The sequence below is a fragment of the Penicillium crustosum genome, assembly GCF_028827405.1.
Source record: "Penicillium crustosum strain IBT 35664 chromosome Unknown utg000005l_segment0_segment0, whole genome shotgun sequence".
NCBI classification, from domain to species: Eukaryota; Fungi; Ascomycota; class Eurotiomycetes; order Eurotiales; family Aspergillaceae; genus Penicillium; species Penicillium crustosum.
This window is the reverse complement of record NW_026623126.1, coordinates 3,716,529-3,733,645: the sequence shown is the minus strand read 5'-3', so window position 1 is coordinate 3,733,645 and position 17,117 is coordinate 3,716,529. Positions and strand designations below refer to the sequence as shown.

General features: G+C 50.2%; 5 protein-coding genes across 5 annotated transcripts; 3 read left to right on the top strand and 2 right to left on the bottom strand.

The window, feature by feature from the left end:
• Positions 1 to 617: 617 nt before the first annotated feature.
• On the top strand, positions 618 to 3,944 carry N7487_012081 (beta-glucosidase; the record flags this gene model as incomplete). Its single annotated transcript, XM_056879811.1, has 3 exons — positions 618 to 1,244; positions 1,309 to 1,471; positions 1,537 to 3,944. 3 exons carry the CDS (start codon positions 618 to 620, stop codon positions 3,942 to 3,944), a joined length of 3,198 nt encoding a protein of 1,065 aa, XP_056725130.1.
• Positions 3,945 to 4,147: 203 nt separating this feature from the next.
• N7487_012080 (putative mRNA-nucleus export ATPase (Elf1)) lies at positions 4,148 to 7,792 on the bottom strand (the record flags this gene model as incomplete). The annotated part of the gene is made up of 5 exons (XM_056879810.1): positions 4,148 to 4,434; positions 4,491 to 5,624; positions 5,651 to 7,002; positions 7,023 to 7,653; positions 7,724 to 7,792. 5 exons carry the CDS (start codon positions 7,790 to 7,792, stop codon positions 4,384 to 4,386), a joined length of 3,237 nt encoding a protein of 1,078 aa, XP_056725129.1. The 3' UTR covers positions 4,148 to 4,383.
• A 1,094-nt stretch (positions 7,793 to 8,886) lies between these two features.
• mcsA (putative citrate synthase Cit1) lies at positions 8,887 to 10,412 on the top strand (the record flags this gene model as incomplete). The annotated part of the gene is made up of 3 exons (XM_056879809.1): positions 8,887 to 8,934; positions 8,996 to 10,141; positions 10,209 to 10,412. 3 exons carry the CDS (start codon positions 8,887 to 8,889, stop codon positions 10,410 to 10,412), a joined length of 1,398 nt encoding a protein of 465 aa, XP_056725128.1.
• A 1,290-nt stretch (positions 10,413 to 11,702) lies between these two features.
• N7487_012078 (putative very-long-chain acyl-CoA synthetase family protein (CefD1)) lies at positions 11,703 to 13,777 on the bottom strand (the record flags this gene model as incomplete). Its single annotated transcript, XM_056879808.1, has 4 exons — positions 11,703 to 12,120; positions 12,195 to 13,536; positions 13,591 to 13,719; positions 13,768 to 13,777. 4 exons carry the CDS (start codon positions 13,775 to 13,777, stop codon positions 11,703 to 11,705), a joined length of 1,899 nt encoding a protein of 632 aa, XP_056725127.1.
• Positions 13,778 to 16,207: 2,430 nt separating this feature from the next.
• Positions 16,208 to 16,690, top strand: N7487_012077 (uncharacterized protein; the record flags this gene model as incomplete). The annotated part of the gene is made up of 1 exon (XM_056879807.1): positions 16,208 to 16,690. The coding sequence occupies one exon, from the start codon at positions 16,208 to 16,210 to the stop codon at positions 16,688 to 16,690; it is 483 nt and encodes a 160-aa protein (XP_056725126.1).
• Between the last annotated feature and the right edge of the window lie 427 nt (positions 16,691 to 17,117).

The following is a 17,117-nucleotide window of genomic DNA, read 5'->3' as shown; positions in this document are numbered from 1 at the left end:
ACATCATTGTTTTGTCCCGTCGATTGTTGTGATCAATTGGAGGCACGTTCTTACCTGTCATGTTGCAATTTTAATTTGGAAGGTCTCGAATGTCTTTATTTAATATAGATGATATAAATCATATACGGAGTAGGCTATACAGTCAATTTGACTCCACCAACTTTAATTATTCTTATACATCGATGTATAATAATGGGGTAATATTCTATCACGGGGTTCTATGTATAGTTGGATATAATTAGACAGAATATACTTCGTAGCCATCATCCCTCCGAGCTTTGTAGTCGCACTGCCACCATCTTCCCACACATATATGTCTCACCTTTGAGATGTGGAGTTGATGAGGAATGGAGGAATGATAACAGAATAGCCCTATCAGGATAGCCAACCATCTATGTTGTAGGGAAAGGATTATAAAATATAGGATGGCAATTTCACACTGTCCTCATACTTCCCAGGTTCCTGACAAAAAGGGGCATTTGATATGATGTCAGTGAGGTCAGGTGACCCACCATTCTCTCCCTGAGACGCGTTGGAGATAGAACAAGTACCAAATCGACGAATTTGTACTTGATTATTTTTAGAGAGTCTGCAAAATCATGGGCATCGAAGACTGAATGGCTTCCCCAAATGCCAAGGCCGGAGCTTCGCGCTCGGTCAAACCCTCCAACCCTCCCACGCGTCGCGGCTATACGTCACTTCCAAATCCAGCGGTCGAACACTCAACATCAGAGAGCAGTTGGGGGCAAAATGATGGGTTGGACACTCCTTCGAGTGGAGATGAGTCCTCTGAGAAGGCCGATATAAAACTCTTACCTTTGCAACAAGGCGGAGCTCGAGACCCACGACCCTCAAGTTCCAAAGCAAATGGCTCGAATTCCACTCCCATCGATGTCCCCGACAACGAGCGTGATGTTTCAAAGCGCATAAAGGATATCCTCGAGGCAGATCGCACCGTGTTGTCGGATTCATTCGCTACAGATTTGGAGGAAGGAGACTCGGGCAGAGACTCTCTGGCTCTCAGTGATCGATACAGTGACGACTATGGCATCCCATCTGATAAGGGCTTGCTGTTGAAAAATAAGAGCAGTGAAGATGGGAAGAAAGGCTTTGACTGGAGGTCATTGTTCCGTCTGCATTCGTGGTGGAACATTGCTGGCATGCTGACAATCGCCCTACTGGTAGTATGGCTTTCGATCAGGGGACTACCCTGGTCCTCTGCCGGAGCTGCCATTGATGAGTTTGTAGGTCTTCCTTCCTTTTCAATTGGTTGTTTCAAATCTAGAAACCAGTCTCTAATAATTACAGCAAGCGGTCCCCTGGTACCCTACTCCCCTTGGTGGAACGAGCGAACAATGGAAGGAAAGTTATGCCAAGGCGCAAGAAATGGTTAAGGAAATGACCCTCGCCGAAAAGGTGAACGTCACAACTGGAACAGGCTGGCAAATGGGACTCTGTGTTGGAAATACCGGTAGGCCCTTGCTATCTTCTCAGTTCTATGGCCATGCAAACCCTGACGCGAACTGTGTTATCTAGGACCTGCCGAACACGTCAAATTTCCTTCTCTTTGCCTACAAGACGGTCCACTTGGACTCAGATTCGCGCAAAACATTACAGCCTTCCCGGCAGGGATCACCACGGGCGCGACATGGAACCGCGAGCTTATGCAAATGCGAGGCTTTGCTCTAGGAAACGAAGCGCGGCTGAAAGGAGTGAACATCATTCTCGGTCCATCTATGGGGCCGCTTGGCATGATGCCTGCCGGTGGCCGTAATTGGGAGGCATTTGGTTCAGATCCAGTTTTGCAAGGCGTCGCCGCGGCAGAGACAATCCGGGGCATCCAACGGAACGGGGTCATGGCCACGGCGAAACATTTTATTGGAAATGAACAAGAACACTTCCGTCAGTCATTTGAATGGGGTACTCCAACTGCGCTCTCATCGAATATTGATGATCGCGCGTTGCACGAAGTATTTGCCTGGCCCTTTGCTGAGAGTGTACGTGCCGACGTGGCTAGCGTTATGTGCTCATACCAAATGGTCAATAACAGCTATGCTTGTGAGAATAGTAAACTCATTAATGGTATTTTGAAAGATGAGCTCGGCTTCCAGGGATTTGTTCAGTCGGACTGGCTGGCTCAGCGTTCAGGCGTTCACAGCGCTATTGGAGGCCTGGATATGAGCATGCCCGGCGATGGCCTTCATTGGGCTGATGGTGTTCCGCTCTGGGGAAGTGAACTGACCCGTGCCGCATTGAATACGTCTGTTCCTATGGAGCGCTTGAACGATATGGTCACTCGTATCGTGGCCGCCTGGTACCATTTGCGACAGGACTCATGGGAACCCCCTGCACCCGAGGGTGAAGGCGGGCCGAACTTCTCATCCTGGACGAAAGAGCGGGTCGGACATTTATACGAAGGCTCGCCGGATAAGGATGCAACGGGTGTGGTCAACAAATTTGTCAACGCACAGGGAACAGGCGAGCATGCCCATTCTATTGTTGCTCGCCAGATCGCCGCAGAAGGCACTGTGCTTCTGAAAAATATCAATGATACCCTCCCGCTCTTGCGCGCACAGTCCGCACCCAATGGCAAATACCGGGTCGGTGTATACGGCGAAGACGCTGGCCCTGGCCAAGGACCGAACGCTTGCGCTGACCGAGGATGTAATCAAGGAACCTTGGCCTCTGGTTGGGGTAGTGGGGCTGTAGACTTCCCATACTTGGTCAGTCCATGGGAAGCACTGCACCATGCGTGGTCGAAAGACTCTGTCGACGTTAAGGCTTACTTGACGAACAATGTTGCAGCTCAAGACCTCGCAGAGCAGGACCTCTGTTTGGTCTTTGTCAACGCGGATGGGGGCGAAGGATTTATCCGCAGTGACGGCATTGATGCAGACCGGAATGACCTCTTTCTACAAAAGAACGGCACTCAGTTGGTAGAGGGGGCAGCTAAGCACTGCGGCGGTGGCCACGGTAAAACTGTTGTTGTTGTACACTCCATCGGCCCCGTTGTGATGGAGTCTTGGATTGACCTTCCTGGTGTCCACGCTGTACTGTATGCCAATCTACCCGGGCAAGAAAGTGGGAATGCATTGATGGATGTTCTATTTGGAGATGTCGATGCCAGTGGACGGCTGCCATACACCATCGGACGAAGCCTAGAAGACTACGGCCCAGGGGCGCAAGTCCTATATGAGCATCCAGACCCCTCCGTTCCACAGGTAGACCTCAACCAGGGCCTGTATATTGATTACCGTTATTTCGATAAGTTCAACATCACCCCCCGGTTCGAGTTCGGCTTCGGCCTATCATATACAACCTTCGACTACTCCGCACTGAGCATTGAAAAACTGCAGAAGAAGTCCCAATGGCCTTCCAAACGGCCCATAAACGAAGTTGAACCTCCCGCATACGACAATAAACAGAGCAGCCCCACTAGCAGTCTATTCCCCCCAGGTTTCCGTGCACTTCGCAAATACATTTATCCCTACCTCGCCACCCTGGAGGGAACTGAACCCGGCCCATACCCGTACCCGGAAGGATATAACAAACGCCAAAACCCATCTGCCGCAGGCGGCGGACCGGGTGGAAATCCATCCCTGTATGAGCCCATGCTCGAGCTCACCATCGAAGTGACAAACACTGGTACACGCACAGGACAAGATGTGGTTCAGGTATACGTTTCCTTCCCAGAAGATGTCGCCGAGCATCGTGGAATGAGCTGGTCCCGTGAGTCAATTGAGTTCCCTGAGCGTGTCCTGCGGAACTTTTCAAAAGTTCTGCTACAACCAGGTGAGACCCAAAATGTCAAGATGACATTAACTCGGAAGGACCTCAGCTACTGGAGTGTTCGTGCGCAAAACTGGGTATTGCCTATCGAAGGTAAATTCCGTATCTGGGCTGGACGTAGTTCTAGGGATTTGCCGCTCGTGGTCGAGTTTTGATCCTTTACGGGACTTGAAACACTGTTGCTATAAAGTTGGAGGTCTGTAGATACTGTCAATAATTCGGAATTCATGATTTCCTAAATGTGTCTATGTGGTTACGGAAAGGCATGAAGTTGCTGAAACCAATGGAAAAATATATCCTAATAAGTAGGGCCATGTAGGCCTTGTAAAGTGAACCAAAATCAAATAACATATAAACTTTTGCTTTGACATGGTAGATGCACTAAGGTATCCGTCGGAAACATGTACAATACTAGCGAAAACGGCACTTAAACAAAATCTATGCCGGAAAAATAGGAGAACAAAACGCCGAAACACCGTCTATCAGATCCAATGCAGACCAAAACATTAACATGGTGCTCATGATGCGAGGATATAATCGGAATTATTCTCTCAGCGATTACGAATCATAATGTTGAAGCACGTGGAAGCACGTCTATTCGTCGTCGGAGTCCACGGGCTTGGGGGTACCCTTGGGGGAGTTCAACTAGAAAAAGGGTTAGTATATCGTTAAAAGTAGAGATATGAACACGAGAAACTCACCCATTCGATGTAGCGCAGACGACGGCGGGTCTCACGCTCCTTCTGCTGAGCACGGGTCATCTTCTTCTTCTTCTTAGCGCGGAACTTGAGGTCGCCTTCATCGCCAGAGTTCACGGCGGATGGGGCAGCACTGGTAACGGCCGAGCCAGTAGCGGGGGTACCAGGGCCAGAAGGCGAGTTGGTAGCGCTATCCTCGAAGCGGTCGAGGCTGACGGCATTGTTGGTACGGCTGACAACACGGCCATCGGCAATGTGCAGCTGCTCGGGGCAGAGGGCGCCCACGAACTCCTCGTTGTGAGAAATCATAACAACACCACCCTTGAAGTCACGGATGGCAACAGCCAGACCACCGAGCGAGTCACGATCCAAGAAGTTAGTCGGCTCGTCCAGGACCAGCAGATGGGGGTTGTTCCACATGGCACCAGCAAGCACGACCTTGACCTTCTGACCACCAGAAAGACCGGAGATCTCGTTGTGGTTGGCGATCTCGGGGTCCATACCGATGTCCTCGAAGTGCTTGGTAATGGTCTTGGGGTCAAGAACACGGAAGCCCAGACCTTCACGGGAAGCCTCGTGATCGTCGAACTCCTGAACCAGCTTGAAGAAACCGAGCTCAAGCAGGGTCTCACGCGAGATCATGGTGTTGTGCTTGGGGAGAAGACCAACCCACTTGACCTCATACTGGAAGGACTTCTTCCACTTCTGACGACCAATCAAGGTCTCGATACGACGGGCACCGCGGCCGTCACCCAGGTCAACTGGCTTCTCCAGCTGTGCCTTGTCCTCTTCAGTGAGAATACGGGTTTGCTTCAGGAACACTTCACGATCGTCACCGTTGGCGTAACGCCACTGGAGGTACTGGCTGGGAGTCTTCTCCAAGTGCATCTCCACGTGCTCCAGAGCGTGCTGTTTGATGTAACCAATACGCAAGTTGGGGTGCTTCTCCACCTTTCCTCCCTGGGGAATGGTCTCACCAGTCAGAATCTTGATGAAAGTAGATTTGCCGGCACCGTTTCCACCAATGATAGCGACACGGGAGGAGAGTGTAAGCGACAGCGAGGCATCGTGCAGCGAGGGGCGAGGGGCGCCAGGATAGGTGTATGAGACGTTGCTCATGCGCATAATGGCACGAGTCTGGGACTTGATACCAGACAAGATACCGGGGGAGGGAACTTGAACTGCACATTGGATGCGGACAGAGTGTAGTAACTCTTGCCCTCAGGCTTCTGCTTGACGAATTCGGCAAGGTTACCCTTGTAGCAGACAAGCTTCTTGCTCTCGTAGTGGTAGATATCTGTGCAGACTTCATCGAGGAAACCGGAGTCGTGACTGACGATCAGACTGGTGATCTCAGTGTGCGACCGAAGGTACTCCTGCAGCCACTTGACGTTTGCCACATCCAAGTGGTTAGTAGGTTCGTCCAGCAGGAGAACATCAGCCTTCTGGAGCATAGCACGGGCCAAAGCCAGCTTCATCTTCCAACCACCGGACAGCGAGCCCACGGGCTGGGACTGGCGGCCCTCAGGGCCATCAGTGAAGCCGAACTCGAGTAGAACCTCACGAATGTGATCCATGCCCTGAGCAACAATCTTGGGGTCCTTGGCAACATACTCAAGGATGGTCAGGTTGGCGTCTTCACCCTGGTTGTGCTCCACGAAACAAGTGCGAACCACATCCTGGGGCGGGAAGCCTTCCAGCTTCTCATTGGCGATACTGCGCATCAAGGTAGACTTGCCGGCACCGTTGCGACCGCAGAGACCGTATCGGTGACCCTTGAGGAGGCGCAGGTTGGTGTGGGACAGAAGGAGCATACCTCCGTAAGCAAGAGAGAAGTCGGCGTTGACAATCTCAACATCGTTGGGGTCCTCGGGGGCGGGCTTGCCGAACTTGATTTCATCCGCTGCAATGTAGTGGGATTGGACAGCAGTGGCAACGGCCTCTGTGTTGCCATCCGCAAGCAGACCGCGGAGGTATGGGTCAATGCGGTCGGGGATACGGTCGTGCATGCGGGAGTTGATATCCTCGCGGACCATACCAGCAATGTAGTTCTTGGCCAGATCCTGCAGCTTGGAGTCACCAAATCCACCCAGACCACCGTGCTCCTGAATCTTTGCATTCAGCACATCCAGGACCTCCTCAGGGGTGGTCTTAGAGATGGAACCCGAGGCGAGATGACTGTCTCCCATGGCAGTCTCGATAACGTCGAGAGCACGGGTGGCGAGCTCACGAACCTCGGGCAGGGAGGCGGTCTCCTTGACCGACTTCACACCAGGCTGGAGCTTGGGGAGGAAGGTACGAGCCTCGGCGGGATCGTGGACCAGCTTGGTCAAGTTCTCCACAACGACAACAGTCTGGCGAAGGGTTTCTTGGGGGTAGCAGGGGTGTTGAGGGATCGGGCGAGCAGAGGGGTGAGCATGGCCAACACGGGGGATGTGACGATGGCGACGAAGGTGGTCTGGGACAGAGCGTGAATCGCCTTCTGGAGAGTCTGAGCGGAGGGGTTCTCCATAGTCTTGATCAAAAGAGGAATACGGGGGGCAACGTCGTCGTTGGACAGAAGGGTGGTCAGGGCAGTCATGGTCTTGCAAGACTGCTTGGCCACTTCGCTCTTGAGGTCGTGCATGCCGGACTCAACAATGGGAATGAGCTCCTTCAAGGTCTTGCCCATAGATTCGCGCAGCAAGTCCTTCTGGCGCTCCTCGTCCTTGGTACCCTTGCCCAACTGCGCCTTGACCGCCATCTTTTCGATAAGCGAGTAGGCACCGACAAATCCTTGCCACTTGCCAGAGCCCTTGGACAGGTAGCGCTCGAGGGCGGGAATCAGACCGTTGACCATGGCCTCGGGGCTGAGACATCCGAAGAGCGCATCGATGGCGTACTGGGCAGCATCGCGCACAACGGCACCCTTGTCAGATAGGGCATCCAGAGCAATGTCAAAGATACCTCCGTCGTGCAAGAGGAAAACGACTTCACTGAGAGGGAACTCTCGGGGGAAGCGCTCGAACAAAGCACCGATAATGAGCATGGCACTCTCGCGCTTCGCACCATTCTTCTTATCGGAGGCAGCCTTGCGGACATTAGCGAGAACATTGTAGTTCAGTAGGCCTGCACAGCCGGCACCCTGCATGAGCAGGTTGGTCAAGGCATATGCGCCATCAAGGGACTTTTGGGAGGTGTCGGATGTGAAGATATTGTCGAGGAGGGAGGAAATCTCCTCGGAGGTGGGGGGGCACGCCCGAGGGGCCCTTTGCGACGATGGTCGGCATGGCGGGAGTCTCAGAGGGGGAGACAGTGTGTGGCATTTTCAAGAGAATCAGAAAGTCGATGATCGAGTGTCGATATCAAAAAAAAAAGATATCGGAAAAAAACGATAGGGAAATGAAGCCCTGGGAAGAGAGGGGCAATTCGACCTAACGGAAGATAAAGAAACTGTCCACAGCGCAAGTCGCGCACACAAACAGAATGAGTAGGATCGGGTTGAATCGTAGAGTATATACAAGACGATTCTCAGAAACCCAGAAGACCCGAAACACAACGACAAAAAAGAAACACAAAGAGGGGAGAGTGGTCTAAAAAGAAGTAAAAACAATCTTCGCCATCCTCAATTGCTGACCCACCGGCGACCGAATTTTTTTTTTTTTGCTTACTCATCCAATCAGCGGGCCCGGCGGTGCCATGGGACAAAAAGGCGTCTAACCCGATTTGTCTGATTGGATCAGTGACTTCGCCGCCTTGGTGCCTTGATACCTGAAATTCCTTATGCCTTATATTCAAGGCATTAACTTTCATTTGTATGTTCTGCCTGAGGTGTTTAGCTTCTACGTCACAATAGTCACCGGTCGACCAACGCTTCTGACGGGTAAATGGATGTTCTTTTCCAGCCTGGCAACCCCCGAGGCCAACTTGACAGGGAAAAAGTTCCCCTTGGGCTTATCTCCGTCAATCCGAAATGCAGGTCCCAGCCTTCACCAACTATGTTTAGATATTGTATACTAGGAATGCCAATAAATAGATATAATGATGACTACCACTACTCCGTAGGCTATAATGAATTATCAAATAACCCAGATGTTCACTGGTATTCGTCTTGTCGGTACATTTCATCCCTGTCCAGCATCCAACGGACCTGATCACAGCCGACATGGCCGCATGGCGCCGGGCCTCGGTAGACAACCCCCTGTGCCCCGCGTCCAACCGACCTGCATTCGGTCAAGTCGATCATTCAGTTTGATTATTTCTTGCTCTTCTTCCTGTATATCTACCATCTTCAGTTCCAAAAGATTCGTTCAATTGCTGTTCGTTCAGCTTGATCCTCTTTCATATCCTCATTCACCCCCGCAATTCAACTCCGCCCCCGCAAATCCACCCCCGGACTCCATCAGCACAACAACACAAAATGGCCCTTAGCTGGAGATCAACCCGTCATGTGTCTAAGCTTGCCCAGGTGAGCTTGAATAATGATCTTATTTATTATTTAACATTCTAAGTCCTCTAACTCTTTCTAGGCAGCACGACCTGTCCTCTCGGCACGTCACTATGCGACCGCCGAGCCCGACCTGAAGACCGCCTTGAAGGAGGTTATCCCGGCTAAGCGGGAGCTCCTTAAGAAGGTCAAGGCTCAGGGTGATGATGTGATTGGTGATGTGAAGGTCGGAAATGTCATTGGTGGTATGCGTGGCCTCAAGGCCATGCTCTGGGAGGGCTCCGTCCTCGACGCGGATGAGGGAATCCGCTTCCACGGCAAGACAATCAAGGACTGCCAGAAGGAACTTCCCAAGGGCACCACCGGCACAGAAATGCTACCTGAAGCCATGTTTTGGCTGTTGCTGACTGGTCAGGTGCCCTCCACGGGCCAGGTTCGTGCCTTTTCGCGCGAGTTGGCCGAGAAGTCCGAACTTCCCTCTTACATTCTGGACCTGATCAAATCTTTCCCAGCCTCAATGCACCCTATGACTCAGTTGTCAATTGCTGTCGCAGCCCTTAACACCGAGTCCAAGTTCGCCAAGGCCTACGAGAATGGCATCAACAAGGCCGACTACTGGGAGCCCACCTTTGACGACTGCATCTCCCTCCTGGCCAAGATTCCTCGCGTGGCGGCACTTGTTTTCCGTCCTAATGAAATTGATGCCGTTGGTACCCAGAAGCTCGACGCCGCTCAGGATTGGTCGCACAATTTCGCAGAGCTGCTGGGCAAGGGTGGCGCAGAGCATGCTGACTTCCACGACCTCCTTCGTCTTTACCTAGCTCTGCACGGTGACCACGAAGGTGGCAATGTATCAGCCCACACAACCCACCTCGTTGGAAGCGCTCTGAGCGATCCTTTCCTGAGCTACAGCGCCGGTCTCCTGGGCCTGGCGGGCCCACTCCACGGCCTGGCAGCCCAGGAGGTTCTCCGCTGGGTGACTGCCATGCAGGAAAAGATCGGAACTAAGTTCACTGACGAGGATGTTCGCACCTATCTCTGGGATACTCTTAAGTCGGGGCGTGTGGTTCCTGGATATGGCCACGGCGTTCTGCGCAAACCTGACCCTCGTTTCGAGGCTCTGATGGACTTTGCCGCCACCCGCCCTGAAGTTCTTGCCAACCCGGTCTTCCAGTTGGTAAAGAAGAACTCGGAGATTGCTCCTGGTGTTCTTACTGAGCACGGAAAGGTATGTCCAATAGCAACCTAACATCCCGAATTCCTTTCTCAGCTAACGCTTTATTACTTTTCTGCAGACCAAGAACCCATACCCCAACGTCGATGCCGCTAGCGGTGTCCTCTTCCATCACTTTGGCTTCCAACAGCCCCTTTACTACACCGTCGCCTTCGGTGTCAGCCGTGCTCTTGGTCCCCTAACTCAGCTGATCTGGGATCGCGTTCTTGGCATGCCCATTGAGCGCCCCAAGAGCATCAACCTTTTGGGCCTGCTCAAGAAATAAATACCAATATAGTTGCCTGGTGCGACCGAAAACTCCTTGGCCTCGATGGTTCAAATGATGAATTTGATATGAAGCGAGCTTTCCTACTTTTTGATTTTTGTCCTCTTTTTGCTTGAAGGAGCTGCTCTTACTTTTGCTCTTCTGTTTATCTCAGACAGAATCACATATCCATAGACTACTTGCTTTCGCGAAAGTCTAGTCAATTAGATTTCAATTCTGAGCCGGCCGTTTTACGTGACTTTCTGCATGGATATCAACACTTTTAGACCACCTTCAAATTTGAAATCGGGCAAGTAATACGGCTAAAACTTAGTCTCTTGGAGTATGACATCTCACACTTAACCATGAAAGCTTCTGCTGAAGGGTCCGTTATGAAATCTCTAACAGCATCCATGGATAAACAGAGAAAACGAAGCCTCACGTGTAGTAGAGGGCAGTACTCATTGACATGCCCAACAAGAAGAAGCAGATGTACTCCAGGAACGTCGGGGGTGGTCTTGGTTTTTAGTCGTGGTTAGTTCTCTCCATCTCGTGATTTTATTATTCAAATTTTCTCATTATTAGTATAGACACGTAGTATTACTATAGAGAGGGCATATTACAACATGTGCGTTGGTGGATAACAAGAGAAATACGGTGATTGTGTTGATATGCATTTTCGACAGGCACACCTGAATCAAGGTGTCCCCATGAATAGAGAAACAGCAGAATTCAACTGCCGCATGGAGATAATGTTGGGCACAATGTGTGGATTAAAGTCTCATTATAGCCATTTTTTGCACTCCGTTGGCAGGAAAAGCAATAAACCAACATGCCATTCCCAACGCGGTGTAACTAACAACCTTGGAAGGTACATCGGGCGAGCTGTCCACAAAGTGCGGGGAACAAAAAAGTCCAGACCATTGCAAGTTCCATGGTTCGACCTCAATCATACCCATGGATGTAGTTCTCAACCCTGCATCTCTACCTAATCGGGTAATTGAATTCATCTTTCTGGAAAGCGCGACGTGCCCACCCGCGACTATAAACCCCCATTCGTCCCCAATAATCGTCGACGTCAAGTGCCATTCGCGCTAGTGGTAAGAACATTGGTTGTTGCGGTATGGATTCAGCCGTTGAAGAGTTCAATCAAAGTGAGTTGATTAAGCCAATATGAATATGAACTAAAATAATAGAAAGAATATGATCAATGGAATGATAATATGTCCAAGAAATAGAATTGGCGGTCTTAACAACAGACAGCGAGGGTGAAATCCTAATCAGCACCTGTATAACAGCTAATGACACAGCTTACAACCGAGCACTCCCAGTCGACAATTGCTCCCACTCTTTCTGTCCATATGGGGAATAGCTCTCGTCACCGGGTGCAATCCACAAGAAGTGATCATCTTTACCCTCGGGAGCTTTAGTTCCAATGAGTGCAGTATCAACCCCCTCATCCCGAAGTGGCACCTTGTTTTGCTTATGGTTGTGAATATGAGTGGAATTCTGCACGATCCGAAGGAACAGCGGCACAGCATATTTTGGCAGCTTGGAGCGTACGAATCTCGCGAGTTCTGTGTAATCAAATGTCTGACGGGCATCTGGGCTAATTTGAATTGCTGCACACCCGGCTCGTCCCTCGTGATTGGGAAGACGGACACCGTAGACGTTGGCTTCGGTGATGCCAGGGAATTGGCCTAGAACCTCCGAAACCTCGGCAGTTGCTCTGTTATATTGACCCTATTGTTAGCTTTTGCGCCCAATATTCACACCCACATCTTAGGATGCTGTGCAACTTACACGTTCTCGCTCTTCCAGCGGAAAGTATCCCCAAGTCGGTCGAGGAAGTACCAACGCCCATCACCCTGCCGACGCAGAGCATCTCCAGATCGATAATAGAGATCCCCCTTCTTGAAAACATCGCGTAAGAATTTCTTATTTGTCGCCTCATTATTGCGCCAGTACCCCTGGAAAGCCTCTTTGCCGGGAACATTAACAAGGATTTCACCTCCCTGCTCATAAGGCGAGCGAACCGCAAATCCGGTCTTAGAATCCCGCAGAATATCTCCAGTCTCTGGGTCAATAGCAACAGGAACAAAGACATTATGCAATATACCGCGCATGATAAAACCATGGTGACCGACACTGCCCGACGTGAAAGGACCGCGATTGTGGTTGAAGAGACCAAAGAGACCTTCTGTACTATTAAAGAATTCCCCAACTTCAGGGACTCCAAACCGCTCACGGAACCGCTCCCAAATATCCGGCCGGAGACCGTTACCGTACATACAGCGGACCTTGTGGTTCCGATCTTGAGGCGATGGAGGCGGCGCGAGCAAATACCGAGCACTCTCTCCGACATAGACGAAAACAGTCGACTCCGAGTCGCGCACATCTGTCCAGAATCTACTGACGCTAAACTTCGGAGCGATTGCGATGCTGATACCCATTACCAGAGATGAGATCATTGCAATAGCCGCCGTGCCGTGATACAAGGGCATACAGCTGTACCAGCGATCACCGGCTGGGCCGGGCGTGTCTTCCATCATAGCAGGGCGGATGAAGAGAGTGGTATAGAGTCTGGACATTGTGAACGCACAGCCCTTGGGCATACCTGTGGTGCCAGAGGTATATAGGAGAATCGCTGGGAAGTCACCGGACATATCCTTGCTCAGCTCCTTGGGCGGGAGAGTTGTTGCGAAAGTGCTGATATGCGCCTTCAGCGAACTATCTAGGGTCATTGGCTTCATTCCCAAATTGCCTGTAATAGCGTCGTAGCTTTCTTCGACGCGGGCGCGACAGTCAGCATCTTCGTCGACGAGCAGAATGGTCGCACCGCTGATCTTCAGACAGTGTAGCAATGCGGCGCCGGTGAGGTTGTAGTTTATGGCTGCGGGTGCACAGCCAATACTCCAAAGGGCCACCCATGCAACGATATACTCATTACTGTTCTGGAGGTAAAGGGCAACGAGGTCGCCTTTCTTCACTCCGTGTGATAAGTAGAAATGGGCATATTGACAGGCTTGGTCTTGGAGTTCTCGGTAGGTGTATGATCTCTCTCGAGTCCAGAGACAGACCATGTCGGGATATTTCTTTACGGTTTGTAGTAGGACGAACCACGGATTCCCTTGGTTTTGGTTAACTAAAGGTTGGTCAGTATGTGGGTTGCAATTGCGGAAATATATTATAATCATACTGGCATTGGCATATTGTCGTTCTGCATGCTTCACCATTACCAAACTTGATATATCCTTCCGGATATGAAACTTGGCATTCAAATACCCTGCGACTGTAGCTCCCCCGACGAGAGCGGCGGCGGCGGTTCCTATCATTTGTCAGTAAGATCAATTGTGACCATCGTTTCACCACGCACCTATATCCATCTTCCCAATTTGACCTTGTTTTTGTATACAAGTAGCCAAGGGAGCTATCACTTTAACAATATAAGTATACAAATGAGGGGATCTTAGTGATTAACCGCTGACCTCGGCATAAATTGATCTCCACACTTTTGGCCATTCACCAGTTAAACCTTTTAGCCAATATTATTCCTAATTTTGTTGGTCAATTCGGCTGGGATTCCCCATAAATGAGATGCGGGGAAGGCTAATTATAATCCTGGCCTCGGTCGGCATATATCTATAATCATAAAATCGTGTACCTACCTACGTATTTTATTTCACGTTGTAGGAACTTGTTAGAGAGGAGGCAGTACGACTAAATGTAGTGGACTGGAAAATCTATTAATTGTGCGCTAGAGAGAGAGGAAAGAAACTATCTATATAGGTGAAACTAGAAGTACTGGGAGCACGCATATGGGTGGTTGTATGACCACTTCTAACACCCCCCATGACTAGTACTGTAGTAAAACCTACGTTCCAAAAACTGCAAATTCCCCCCGAAAAACCAGTTTGTAAACCGTGTAAATCAGAATTTAATGATTTTTATAGGGTATAAGCCCTATTTAATTGATAAATCGTTTGAATATCACTTTTTCTAGGGGTTTTCTCAATCTATTTGCTACTATCTTAGTAGTAGGAAGCGAAGCCCGCTGCGAGCTTTGGGAATAGGCCCGAAACCCGACCCTTTTGAGGGTCGAGTTGGGTCGGGTTTCGGGCTTTTCGAGCTTTGCGGAAGTCTATGCGGAACGAAGATCTTACTTTGCTATTAAATACCTCATCTAACAGGAGCATCTAACGCCGCCCTTCAAAGAGAAGATCTAGCGCGGGTATTTAAAGCGAGGATCTAACACGACCATCCATAAAGTTTGTTACGACGGTGATTTTAACCCCTCTACGTTACAGCTTCCATCCCGCGTCCAATATCAATACAGCATCAACAGGTCTCGAGGACAGGCTGGATACATAGATGATCTTTCGCCGTCGAAATCACTTTCGAATTCAGAATTAGTCCCCCCACATCCAACATCCCGCCACATTCCGAGCACCGTGGAAAATTCCACAAGAAACATGAAATATACCATCCTCTGCGCCAGCATCCTTGCGCTGACTTCTGCCGCATTGGCCTCAGGCAAGCGGCCATGCTACAACCAAGCCGATCCCGACGGGTGTGTTTCTCGATTTCCTTTGCAGCCCTGTGTTTTGTGCTGACGACTATCAGTGGCCTGCCGGACTAATGCTACTGTAATGATGGTACCTGCTGGGCAACGTCGAGTCATGACTGCAACCCAACCTCGAACGAGCGACTCAATCCATGTCCGGTGGGAGATCCCCTCGCGGCTAGGCAAGATTAACCAAGGAGCATGAATCTAGACGTTTTGGAGGATCTTCCGTCCCGAAGTTCGCATGTGATGATGATTAAGGAATAGGGTACGGACATGATCATGTAGCATACGGGGGAGCTGGAGTACCGTACCTAGGTAGGCACATATACTAGGTCGCACGGAAATCCACTATTATAACCTTTTTTGCTCGGTTTCTGGTGCCTTCATGAGATTTTCAATGCAATTTTCTTATGGGATGACTACAGAAGGAAATCACTATCAAAGAAAGACCGTGTAGCATTCCATAGGCACGAAGTGGACGGGGGGGGGAAGGAGAAAGAGAGAGGGATTGCGCAGACGTACTCCGTACAGCGCTCAGGGTCCAAGCCCCCCTTAGGAAGATGTTGACACCGGAATGCCCGTTTTTGAACCGCAGAAAACTTAAAGTACCAGTACAAATGCCATAATAATCAAAGTACTCTGCCCGGTTCTGCTAGCGTTGCAAGAATATAAAGCTTTTCACATCATACAAATGCATACACCTCTAGTTTTCCAGGTGGTTTATAAGCTCTCTCTCCCCATATATGAAAATGAAGCTTTTCGTCCTATATAAATCCATACATATCTTATTTTAATGTGGTTCAAATGAAGCTTTTACCAGATGGTGTTGGTGGGCTTGGCACGATTGCGATATTATTAAGACTCTAAGTTCCCTTTTCATAAGATACTTCCGCTTTTTCTCTTTAAAAAAAACTATTAATATTGAAATACTTACTCCATCAATTAATAATTTTCTCATTAAATAAAATAATCAGGCTGAGTGTTGATTTGTGGGGCCACAGTTCTTGCTGTCCATTTGTGTATTATTGCCCACCCCCTCTTTTGGAGCGCCGGCACGGCCCCTCCCGAGGTCCTCTAAGCGGCTCAACAAGCCATACATAACTAAGCTCATGCCCATGCCCAGGTGCCCAGGTGCTCAGAACTGTCCTTTACCTACTCTCGTGCTGTCATAGTATCCTTAGTTTCCTCGCGGGAAGCCCCCAAAGACCAGGACGACTTGAAACTGAAGGAAACTACCATACTACCTACGATGTCCGAACAAAATATCCTCGACCAACGCTCGGCTATGATACACTCCGAAGCGGCTCAAGGCCATGGAGACGACAGGGTTCCTCACGACTCGGACGACGAGCCCATGGTCTACGAGATTCCCATGGACTCCGCAGCTTTTTCACGCCAGGAGCGCGACCGCCTCATCGCCGAGGGCGCCGATCCTGATTCCGTCATCCTCCAAAGCGAACTACACAATCATGTTATGCGGCAAAAAGGCGAGTCCATTGACGACTATGCGAAGCGTTACTCCGATACTATGAACGCCATGATTCGTCGCGGCGTTTCTATTCTGAATGATCTGCTTATTGCTGATGTGGTGCCATCCGAATTTAGAACCGAAGATGGGAGGCTTTTCGATTTGGGCCCGGAATCGGGCGCGACGAAGAGGGAGTATCGAGAATTTAGCCAGTGGCTCTCAGCAGCGGGGGATTTGAATTATGACAGCGGGGATAGTCCATGATCACATTTCCTCCGGCTTAATATCAACCTATCATGGAGTGCCGAAGGTAGTCTGGTATACAAATGTCTATCAAGTCGCCGTATCAATGCAAACGGTTATGCAGTTCTAACCCCAGTTACTCTCCAAAATGGTCGGCTCTCCCTATTCTCTCTTCTATATCAACCCTGTAACAGTCCAAGGGCGACAGCATCAAATGCTTGAGCCTCGTAGCTTTTCTCTCCGTACCTTTCCTAGTCGTGTCCGTAGAGCCATGCTCCCGACATAGGAGGTTTCTTGATCTAGTGTTTGGTGCCAGCGCTAATCCTCGCATCGCATCGAGCCACGCCTATACCTTGAAGCAATGACACGCGATCGAAATGCAGGAGATTATGCATGCGTGTGGCATCGCCTGCCGGTCCACAATAAGATATTCATCAACATTTCCGCC